We start from the raw sequence: 12,100 nt of genomic DNA, 5'->3' as shown, positions 1-12,100 counted from the left end.
GCGGGACCTTATCGAAAGCCTTCTCAAAGTCCAAATACACCACATCCACTGGTTCTCCCTTATCTATTTTACCAGTTACATCCTCAAAAAATTCCAGTAGATTCGTCAAGCATGATTTACCTTTTGTAAATCCATGTTGACTTTGTCTGATCCTGTCACTGCTTTCCAAGTGCTCTGCTATTACATCTTTTATAATGGACTCTAGCATTTTCCCCACTACCGATGTCAGGCTTACCGGTCTATAATTCCCCGCTTTTTCTCTGCTACCTTTTTTGAATAGTGGGGTAACATTAGCTAATCTCCAATCCATGGGTACTGTTCCAGAGTTTATTGAGTTCTGGAAGATGACCAGCAATGCATCTACTATTTCTAGGGCCACTTCCTTAAGTACCCTGGGATGTAGATTATCAGGCCCTGGGGATTTATCGGCCTTCAGTCCCATCAATTTCCCTATCACCATTTCCCTACAAATACTGATTTCTTTCAGTTCCACCCTTTCATCAGTCCCTATGTCCCCCGGTATCTCTGGGAGGTTATTTGTGTCCTCCTTTGTGAAGACAGAACCAAAATATGTATTTAGTTGGTCTGCCATTTCTTTGTTTCCCATTATAAATTCCCCCGATTCTGACTGCAAGGGACCTACGCTTGACTTCACCAATCTTTTTCTCTTCACATATCTATAAAAGCTTTTACAGTCAGTTTTTATGTTCCCTGAAAGCTTACTCTCATATTCTATTTTCCCTTTCTTAATTAATCGCTTTGTCCTCCTTTGTTGAATCCTAAACTGCTCCCAATCCTCAGGATTATTGCTTTTTCTGGCCAATTTGTATGTCCTCTCCTTGGATCTTATGCTATCCCTAATTTCCCTTCTTAGCCACGATTGAGTCAGCCTTTTTGTTTTATTCTTATCCCAAACTGGGATGAACAACTTCTGTAGTTCATCCATGCGGTCTTTGAATGTTTGCCATTGCCTATCCACAGTCAACCCTTTGAGTGACATTCTCCAATCAATCCTACCCAATTCGCACCTCATACCATCGTAGTTTCCTTTATTTAAATTCAGGACCCTAGTCTCTGAGTCAACTACTTCACTCTCCATCCTAATGAAGAATTCTATCATATTATGATCGCTCTGACCCAAGGGGCCTCGTACAACAAGATTGCTAATTAATCCTCTCTCATTACATAATACCCAGTCTAAGATGGCCTGATCTCTGGTTGATTCCTCGACATATTGTTCCAGAAAACCATCCCGTAAACATTCTCGGAATTCCTCCTCCACAGTATTGTTACTAATTTGGTTAGCCCAATCTATATGTAGATTAAAGTCACCCATGATGACTGCTGTGCCCTTATTGCATGCATCTCTAATTTCCCTTTTAATGCCATCCCCAACCTCCGTATTACTGTTTGGAGGTCTATATACCACTCCCACTAACGTTTTCTGCCCCTTGATATTTCTCAGTTCTACCCATACAGATTCCGCATCATCTGAGTTAATATCCTTCCTTTCAATTGTGTTAATCCCCTCTTTAACCAGCAATGCTACCGCACCTCCCTTTCTTTTTTGCCTATCCTTCCTAAATATTGAATACCCCTGGATGTTGAGTTCCCAGCCTTGGCCACCCTGGAGCCATGTTTTTGTAATCCCAATCATATCATATTCGTTTACCTCTATTTGCGCAGCTAATTCATCCTCCTTGTTCCGAATGCTCCTTGCATTGAGACACAAAGCCTTCAGGCTTGTTTTTTTAACGCTCTCAGACCTATATGAATTATTATTTACTGTGACCATGTTTGATTTAAACCATTGAGTTCTTTGCCTTCTAATTTTGTTTTTCTCCTTCCTGTCTTTTGCTTTTTTCCTTGTTTCCCTTTCCTCTGTCTCCCTGCTCAGGTTCCCAACCCCCTGCCACTTTAGTTTAAACCCTCCCCAACAGCACTAGCAAACACTCCCCCTAGGACATCGGTCCCGGCCCTGCCCAGGTGCAAACCGTCCCGTTTGTACTGGTCCCACCTCTCCCAGAACCGGTTCCAATGTCCAAGGAATTTGAATCCCTCCCCCTTGCACCATTCCTCTAGGATATTCATTTGAAATATCCTCCTATTTCTACTCTGACTAGCACGTGGCACTGGTAACAATCCTGAGATTACTACCTTTCAGGTCCTATTTTTTAATTTACCTCCTAACTCCCTATATTCTGCTTTTAGGACCTCATCCCGTTTTTTACCTATATCGTTGGTGCCTATGTGCACCACGACAACTGGCTGTTCGCCCTCCTGCTCCAAAATGTTCTACAGGCGCTCCGAGACGTCCTTGACCCTTGCACCAGGGAGGCAACACACCATCCTGGAGTCTCGATTGCGGCCGCAAAAACGCCTATCTATTCCCCTTACAATTGAGTCCCCTATCACTATAGCTCTTCCACTCTTTTTCCTCCCAGCCCGTGCAGCAGAACCACCCATGGTGCCAGGAAGTTGGCTGCTGCTGCCTTCCCCTGATGAGTCATCCCCCCCAACAATATTCAAAGTGGTATATCTGTTTGAGAGGGGGATGGCCACAGGGGATTCCTGCACTACCTGCCTGCGCCTCTTACTCTGCCTGTTGGTCACCCATTCCCTCCCTGCCTGTACACCCTTTACCTGCGGTGTGACCAACTCGCTAAATGTGATATTCACGACGTCCTCAGCATCGCGAATGCCAAAATGAATCCATCCACAGCTCCAGTGCCGCAATGCGGTCTGTCAGTAGCTGCAGCTGGACACACTTCCCGCACACATGGTCGTCAGGGGTGCAGGAAGCGTCCTTGATTTCCCACATAGAGCAGGAGGAGCACACGACGGGGCTGGGCTGTCCTGCCATGACATAGCCTTTAATTAATTAATTAAAATTAAATGAATCCCACCAATTTCACTTCAATTAAATGATATACTCAAGGGCCCTTGCTTAATAGTAGTCCCCGCTACACAACAGAGACCTTAGAAACCACAAAATTTAAGTTTAGAAAAATTTAGAAAGAAAATACTCACCAACTAATCACTTACCTGCTTCTTGGTGACGTCACACTTCGATTACTTTTTGCTTCTCTCTCCCGAAACCTGGATTGGTAAGCTCCTTAAATACCGCTGCCTCTCCGCTCTCTCGGGGCTCTGGGCCTCGCTGCTCACCGCCTCTGGTGCTCCCTCGCAGGTCCGCTGCCTCTCCGCTCTCGGGGCTCTGGGCCTCGCTGCCTCGGGCTGCTCCTTTAGTACCTCCGTCACCTCTGGTGCTCCCTCGCAGGTCCGCTGCCTCTCCGCTCTCGGGGCTCTGGGCCTCGCTGCCTCGGGCTGCTCATTTTATCCTCCGCCGCCTCTGGTGCTCCCTCGCAGGTCCGCCGCCTCTCCGCTCTCTCGGGGCTCTGGGCCTCGCTGCCTCGGGCTGCTCCTTTAGTACCTCCGTCACCTCTGGTGCTCCCTCGCAGGTCCGCCGCCTCTCCGCTCTCGGGGCTCTGGGCCTCGCTGCCTCGGGCTGCTCATTTTATCCTCCGCCGCCTCTGGTGCTCCCTCGCAGGTCCGCCGCCTCTCCGCTCTCTGGGCCTCGCTGCCTCGGGCTGCTCATTTTATCCTCCGCCGCCTCTGGTGCTCCCTCGCAGGTCCGCCGCCTCTCCGCTCTCGGGGCTCTGGGCCTCGCTGCCTCGGGCTGCTCCTTTTATCCTCCGCCGCCTCTGGTGCTCCCTCGCAGGTCTGCCGCCTCTCCGCTCTCTGGGCTCTGGGCCTCGCTGCCTCGGGCTGCTCCTTTTATCCTCCGCCGCCTCTGGTGCTCCCTCGCAGGTCCACCGCCTCTCCTCTCTCGGGCCTTATTGCACACATCTATAATTTCCCATTTAATGCCATCCCTAAACTCAGCATTATTGTTTGGGGGTCTATATACACTCCCACTAACGTTTTCTTCCCCATGGTATTTCTCAGCTCTACCCATACAGATTCCACATCATCAGAGCTAATATCCTTCCTTACAATTGTGTTAATCTCCTCTTTAACCAGCAATGCTACCCCAGCTCCTTTTCCTTTTTGCATGTCCTTCCTGAATATTGAATACCCCTGGATGTTGAGTTCCCAGCCTTGGTCACCCTGGAGCCACATCTCCGTAATCCCAATTATATCATATCCGTTTACATCTATTTGCACAGCTAATTCATCCACCTTATTACGAATGCTTCTCGCATTAAGCCACAAAGCCCTCGGGCTTGTTTTGTTAATGCTCTCAGTCCTTTTACAATTATTATTTACTGTTTGATTTACACACTTGATTTCTCTGCCTTCCACTTTTGCTTTTCTCCTTCCTGTCTTTTTCTTCTATCCTTGCTTCCCTTTCCTCTGTCTCCCTGCACAGGTTCCCAACCCCCTGCCATTTTAGTTTAAACCCACTCCCAGAGCACGAGCAAACACTCCCCCGAGGACATCGGTCCCGGCCCTGCCCAGCTGCAAACCATCCGGTTTCTACTGGTCCCACCTCCCCCAGAACCGGTTCCAATGTCCCAGGAGTCTGAATCCCTCCCCTTTGCACCTTTCCTCTAGCCACGTATTCATCTGAAATATCCTTCTATTTCTACTCTGACTAGCACGTGGCCCTGGTAGCAATCCTGAGATTACTACCTTTTAGATCATTAGTGACATCTGAGTCTAAAACATTGCAAATTGGGATCATGTGACTGAACGAATGAAAGGATTGTATTTATATAGCACCTTCAACGCAGTAAAACATCCCAAGGCACTTCACAGGAGCGTTAGCAAAAAAAATTTGCACCGAGACACAAAGGAGATATTAGGACAGGCGACCAAACACTCATTCAAAGAGGGAGGTTTTAAGGAGCGTCTTAAAGGAGGAGGGAGAGGAGGAGAGGTTTAGGGAGGGAATTCCAGAACTTAGGGCACAGGAAGCTGAAGGCACGGCCGGCAATGGGATGATTAAAATCGGTGGATACACAAAAGGTCAGAATTGGAGGAGTGCAGAAATCTCGGGGGCGTCGGGGGGAGGAGGTTGTGGGGCTGGAGGAGGTTACAGAGATAGGGAGGGAGGAGGTTACAGAGATAGGGAGGGAGGAGATTACAGAGATAGGGAGGGAGGAGGTTACAGAGACAGTGCAGCATTCCCTCAGTACTGCCCCGCCGACAGTACAGCACTCCCTCAGTACTGCCCCTCCGACAGTGCAGCACTCCCTCGGTACTGCCCCTCTGACAGTGCGGCGCTCCCTCAGTACTGCCCCTCCGACAGTGCAGCGTTCCCTCAGTACTGACCCGCCGACAGTGCAGCACTCCCTCAGTACTGCCCCGCCGACAGTGCAGCGCTCCCTCAGTACTGCCCCTCCGACAGTGCAGCGCTCCCTCAGTACTGCCCCTCCGACAGTGCGGCACTCCCTCAGTACTGCCCCTCCGACAGTGCGGCACTCCCTCAGCACTGCCCCTCCGACAGTGCGGCGCTCCCTCAGTACTGCCTCTCCGACAGTGCGGCACTCCCTCAGTACTGCCCCGCCGACAGTGCGGCGCTCCCTCAGTACTGCCCCTCCGACAGTGCGGCTCTCCCTCAGTACTGCCCCTCCGACAGTGCAGCGCTCCCTCAGTACTGCCCCTCCGACAGTGCGGCACTCCCTCAGTACTGCCCCTCTGACAGTGCGGCTCTCCCTCAGTACTGCCCCGCCGACAGTGCGGCACTCCCTCAGTACTGCCTCTCCGACAGTGCGGCGCTCCCTCAGTACTGCCCCTCCGACAGTGCGGCACTCCCTCAGTACTGCCCCGCCGACAGTGCAGCGCTCCCTCAGTACTGCCCCTCCGACAGTGCGGCTCTCCCTCAGTACTGCCCCTCCGACAGTGCAGCGCTCCCTCAGTACTGCCCCTCCGACAGTGCGGCACTCCCTCAGTACTGCCCCTCTGACAGTGCGGCTCTCCCTCAGTACTGCCCCGCCGACAGTGCGGCACTCCCTCAGTACTGCCCCTCCGACAGTGCAGCACTCCCTCAGTACTGCCCCTCCGACAGTGCGACGCTCCCTCAGTACTGCCCCTCCGACAGTGCGGCGCTCCCTCAGTACTGCCCCTCCGACAGTGCGGCTCTCCCTCAGTACTGCCCCTCCAACAGTGCAGCGCTCCCTCAGTACTGCCCCTCCGACAGTGCGGCACTCCCTCAGTACTGCCCCTCCAACAGTGCGGCGCTCCCTCAGTACTGCCCCTCCGACAGTGCAGCGCTCCCTCAGTACTGCCCCCCCGACAGTGCGGCACTCCCTCAGTACTGCCCCTCCGACAGTGCGGCGCTCCCTCAGTACTGCCCCTCCGACAGTGCAGCACTCCCCCAGTACTGCCCCTCCGACAGTGCAGTGCTCCCTCAGTACTGCCCCTCCGACAGTGCGGCACTCCCTCAGTACTGCCCCTCCGACAGTGCGGCGCTCCCTCAGCACTGCCCCTCCGACAGTGCGGCGCTCCCTCAGTACTGCCCCTCCGACAGTGCGGCGCTCCCTCAGTACTGCCCCTCCGACAGTGCGGCGCTCCCCCAGTACTGCCCCGCCGACAGTGCGGCGCTCCCTCAGTACTGCCCCTCCGACAGTGCGGCGCTCCCCCAGTACTGCCCCGCCGACAGTGTGGCGCTCCCTCAGTACTGCCCCTCCGACAGTGCGGCGCTCCCTCAGTACTGCCCCTCCGACAGTGCGGCGTTCCCTCAGTACTGCCCCTCCGACAGTGCGGCACTCCCTCAGTACTGCAGATTATTTGATTATACAGAACCCAAGAAACAGGTGGTGTCTGGGAACCGCAGTTACATCGCAAAGAGCACAGAGAGAGGGTGCTTCTCGATCCTGGTGTCACAGTGGTGATTTGGACACTATGATGCGGAGACTCCCGATTGTAAAGCAAATGTTATACTCACAGTGCCATTCCAAACTGCTCCAGCCATTTCTTCTTCAAGTCTTTTGTCTTACAGAAGAATTCAAACCCGTTTTGGCCGTGGATATGTGTGAGGTAGAATCCATGTGACCACTGCATCAAACAGAAGAGAATTAGAATTGTACAAAGCACAAGGAGCCATTCAGCCCATCAGTCCATGCTGTCTCTTTGCTACACAATTCTAGAGTGAATCCCACTACCACAGTAGTAGCGATCGTGCCAATGAGTCGGAAGGTCGTGGGCGCAATTTCCACTCGACAGTCTCCAGCCAATAATCCAGGCCGACACTCCCAGTGCTGTACTGAGGGAGCGCTGCACTGTCGGAGGGGCAGTACTGAGGGAGCGCTGCACTGTCGGAGGGGCAGTACTGAGTGAGCGCTGCACTGTCGGCGGGGCAGTACTGAGGGAGCGCTGCACTGTCGGAGGGGCAGTACTGAGGGAGCGCTGCACTGTCGGAGGAGCAGTACTGAGGGAGTGCTGCACTGTCGGAGGGGCAGTACTGGGGGAGCGCTGCACTGTTGGAGGAGCAGTACTGAGGGAGCGCTGCACTGTCGGAGTGGCAGTACTGGGGGAGCGCTGCACTGTCGGAGGGGCAGTACTGAGGGAGCGCCGCACTGTCGGAGGGGCAGTACTGAGGGAGCGCCGCACTGTCGGAGGGGCAGTACTGAGGGAGCGCTGCACTGTCGGAGGGGCAGTACTGAGGGAGTGCTGCACTGTTGGAGGGGCAGTACCGAGGGAGCATTGTCTTTCGGATGAGACATTAAACCAAGGACCCGCCTGCCCTCACACGGGTACGTAAAAGATCACCTGGCACTATTTCTAAGAAAAGGGGAATTCTCCCTGGCGTCTTGGCCAAGAGTTACCCCTCAACCAGCCGTCCTGAAATGCACATTATTTGGCTGTTGTGGGATCTTGCTGTGCACTAATTGGCGACACATTTCCAACAGTGACTGCACTTCAAAAGTACTTCCTTGGCAGTAAAGCTCTTTGGGATGTCCCGAGGTGGTGACAGGTGCTGTAGAGATGCCAGTCATGTGGTTTTTATCTGCCTTTCGCTTCCTGCTCTGATAATATTTCCTCACTGTTTATTTCCCACAGTTTTAGTGACCTTGTTCTCCCTCTTCAGTCTCCAACCAAGACATTCCCACCACCTCCATCGGTACAGCTGTGATGTGGAGACAGTGAAACGGGAGATGAAGGAACATCGCGGCAATAATACGGGGCGACGTTAACTGTCCCAAATTCGAGCGCGATAAAGATAATCGCAGCTCTGAAGGTGGCGGGATAAGTTGATAAAACTGTTAAAAAAGCACAGAGGATCCTGGGCTTCATTCATAGAGGCATCGAGTACAAGAGCCAGGAAGTTATGCTAAACCTTTATAAATCACTGGTTAGTCCTCAGCTGAAGGCACGTTCTCTGGATTCCTCGTCCGGTAACATAATCACTACAACAACCGCCTTTAACACAGTAAAACCTCCCAAGGTGCTTCACAGGAACGTGAATCAGACACAAACTGACACCGAGACACATGAGGAGATATTAGGGCAGGTGAACAAAGGCTGGGTCAAAGAGGAGCAGGCTGCAGAGTTTTGGATGAGCTTCAGGTTATGTAGGGTGGAAGGAGGGAGGCCGGCCCAGAGAGGATTGGAATCGTCGAGTCTGGAGATAAGAAAGGCAGGGGTGAGTGTTTCAGCAGCTGATGAGCTGAGGCGGGGCGGAGACGGGCGATGTTAGGGAGGTGGCAGTAGGCGGTCTTGGTGATGGTGAGGATATGGGGTCGGAAGCTGAGCTCAGCTTTAAATAGGATTCCACGGTAGCGAGCGGTCTGGTTCAGCCTCTGACAGTGGCCCGGGAGAGGGATGGAGTCGGTGACCCGGGAAAGGAGTTCGTGGCGGGGACTGATGACAAGTCACTCACCTTTTTGTTTTCCTTGTCTGTCGTTGGGTTGTTTGTGACCTTGTAACTTCCCAAGTCGATGATTTCCTTCATTTCATAGTTATCCCCCCGTCTCTTACACACAATGACAGCCTTGTCAAAGAGGAAGATGTGCCTGTTCCGAGAGAGAACATATGGTTTCCAGCCTGGTTCGCGAAGGTTCTCGTACCGAGGAGGTCGCGAGGGGAGGTGATTGCTTCTTTTAGGATTCTAACTATGCATGCACACACAGACACACAACACACGCACACAGACACACACACACATGCACACGCACACACATGCACACGCACACACATGCACACACAGGCTTACACTCACCCCAAAACCATTATGAGCGGTGCTTTGTTGTACAAGCTGTGTTGCAGCCAGTATTATGCCACTCGCTCCGGCCCTATTATCAAAGGTGATTTGTTGCAATGCGGAGACCCCTCAGATAGTTGGGAATCTGGGAGTGGGAGCGGTTGAGGAGGCTGTCCTACTCACCGATCCTGCCGTGTCCGTTTATCCAGCGTCATTACTCGCATCTCCCCATCCACTTTGGGCCGTCCATAGCTGACGAGAGGCTGGTTCTGAAACACAGACGCCATCACTCACCAGGAACACAATGCGCCTAAAACATTACAATCTGTCAGGGGAAATGTTCGCCTTTGCACAGAGTGTTAACTGAACTTACAAAGTTGTCAATACAGTGCTGGAACTGGTTAATCTCTCGCAAGCACTCATTGTCTCGCTTCACTTCATTCACATACTGAGCCAAGTCCTACAGAAAAAAAACACAAACAATGAAACAAATCAAACAGCACCAAGCAGAGAAATATCGGAGAGTGAATGTCTGAGAGTGTGTTGCCTGTCTGTAACACGTGTCTGAGAGTGTGTTGCCTGTCTGTAACACGTGTCTGAGAGTGTGTTGCCTGTCTGTAACACGTGTCTGAAAGTGTGTTGCCTGTCTGTAACACATGTCTGAGAGTGTGTTGCCTGTCTGTAACACGTGTCTGAGAGTGTGTTGCCTGTCTGTAACACGTGTCTGAGAGTGTGTTGCCTGTCTGTAACACGTGTCTAGAGTGTGTTACCTGTCTGTAATAGTCTCTGGAACAGTTCCCATGGATTTGAGGGTAGCTAATGTAACCCCACTATTTAAAAAATGTGGCAGAGAAAAAACGGGGAATTATTGACCGGTAAGCCTGACATCGGTAGTGGGGAAAATGCGAGGGTCCATTATAAAAGATGTAATAGCAGAGCACTTGGAAAACAGTGACAGGATCAGACAAAGTCAACATGGATTACAAAAGGTAAATGATGCTTGACGAATCTACTGGAATTTTTTGAGGATGTAACTGGTAGAATAGATAAGGGAGAACTAATGGATGTGGTGTATTTGGACTTTCAGAAGGCTTTCGATAAGGTCCCACATAAGAGATTAGCGTGTAAAGTTAAGGCACATGGGATTTGGGGTAAGGTACTGACTTGGATAGAGAACTGGCTGGCAGACAGGAAGCAAAGAGTTGGAATAAACAGGTCTTTTTCCGAGTGGCAGGCAGTGACTAGTGGGGTACCGCAGGGATCGGTGCTCGGATCCCAGCTATTCACAATATATATTAATGATCTAGACGAGGGAACTAGATGTAATATCTCCAAGTTTGCAGATGACACAAAGCTGGGTGGGCAGGTGTGCTGTGAGGAGGATGCCGAGAAACTCCAGTATGATTTGGACAGGTTGGGTGATTGGGCAGATGCATGGCAGATGCAGTATTATGTGGATAAATGTGACAACAATGGTGGCAAAAACAGGAAGACAGATTATTATCTGAACGGCAATAGATTGGGAAAAGGGGAAGTGCAATGAGACCTGGGTGTCCTTGTGCACCAGTCGCTGAAGGTAAGCATGCAGGTGCAGCAGGCGGTTAAGAAGGCAAATGGTATGTTGGCCTTCGTAGCAAGAGGATTCGAGTACAGGAACAAGGATGTCTTGCTGCAGTTGTACAGGGCCTTGGTGAGACCACACCTTGAGTATTGTGTGCAGTTTTGGTCGCCTTATCTGAGGAAGGATGTTCTTGCCATGGAGGGAGTGCAGCGAAGATTCACCAGACTGATACCTGGGATGGCAGGAATGACGTATGAAGAGAGATTGGGTCGATTAGGCTTATATTAACTAGAGTTTAGAAGAATGAGAGGGGATCTCATTGAAACTTATAAAATTCTAACAGGACTAGACAGGCTAGATGCAGGAAGGATGTTCCCGATGGCGGGGGAGTCCAGAACCAGGGGTCACAGTCTAAGGATAAGGGGTAGGCCATTTAGGACTGAGATGAGGAGGAATTTCTTCACCCAGAGAGTGGTGAACCTGTGGAATTCTCTACCACAGAAGGCAGTTGATGCCAATTCATTAAATATATTCAAGAAGGAGGTAGATATATTTCTTAAGGCTAAAGGGATCAAGGGATATGGGGAGAAAGCAGGGACAGGGTACTGAATTTGGATGATCAGCCATGACCTCATTAAATGACAGAGCAGGCTCGAGGGGCCGAATGGCCTGCTCCTGCTCCTATCTTCTATGTTTCGATGTAATGGCAATTACATCATACCCATTTACTTCTTTTAGTGCCAGTCTTTCATCCACCTTGTTGCGAATGCTATGTGCATTTAGATAAAGTGCCTTCAACTTTGCCTGTTTAATATTTTTCTGCCCTTTGACCCCCTTTACTGTTGGTCTTTGTTTCTGCTCCCTACTAGTTTTGCTGACTCCTTTTCTAACTTGCTCTTCCAGCTTTGTTTCTCTCCGTTCTTGGCCAACACTTAGGTTCCCAGCGCCCTGACCAACTAGTTTAAATCCTTCTCAACAGCACTAGCAAACTACCTGTCTTTAACATGTGTCTGGGAGTGTTTTACCTGTCTGTAACATGTGTCTGAGAGCATGTTTCCTGTCTGTAACATGTGTCTGGGAGTGTTTTACTGGTCTGTAACATATGTCTGGGAATGTGTTAACCATTTGTAACATGTGTCTGGGAGTGTGTTACCTGTCTTTAACATGTGTCTGGGAGTGTGCTACCTGTCTGTAACATGTCTCTGGGAGTGAGTTACCTGTCTGTAACATGTGTCTGAGAGTGTGTTACCTGTCTGTAACATGTGTCTGGGAGTGTGTTACCTGTCTGTAACATGTGTCTGGGAGTGTGTTACCTGTCTGTAACATGTGTCTGGGAGTGTGTTACCTGTCTGTAACATGTGTCTGAGAGTGTGTTACCTGTCTGTAATATG

General features: G+C 51.0%; 1 protein-coding gene across 4 annotated transcripts in view; it reads right to left on the bottom strand.

The window, feature by feature from the left end:
- LOC147122438 (guanine nucleotide exchange factor VAV3-like) overlaps positions 1–12,100 on the bottom strand; it is a 307,623-nt gene that overhangs the window by 106,104 nt on the left and 189,419 nt on the right. For all 4 annotated transcript variants that reach the window (XR_015077746.1, XM_085983597.1, XM_085983596.1 and 1 more), the window contains exons 12-15: positions 9,522–9,608; positions 9,332–9,417; positions 8,828–8,960; positions 6,893–7,002 (exon numbers count right to left, since the gene is read on the bottom strand). Coding sequence is in view for 3 of the 4 variants with exons in the window: in XM_085983597.1 (XP_085839723.1) it covers positions 6,893–7,002; positions 8,828–8,960; positions 9,332–9,417; positions 9,522–9,608 (416 nt within the window). In the remaining variant the exon portion in view is untranslated. The remainder of the gene's footprint in view (positions 1–6,892; positions 7,003–8,827; positions 8,961–9,331; positions 9,418–9,521; positions 9,609–12,100) is intronic.

Source organism: Somniosus microcephalus, chromosome 3, assembly GCF_052327205.1.
Source record: "Somniosus microcephalus isolate GS21.2 chromosome 3, FLI_Smic_1.0, whole genome shotgun sequence".
NCBI classification, from domain to species: Eukaryota; Metazoa; Chordata; class Chondrichthyes; order Squaliformes; family Somniosidae; genus Somniosus; species Somniosus microcephalus.
This window is presented reverse-complemented; position numbering and strand designations above follow the sequence as displayed.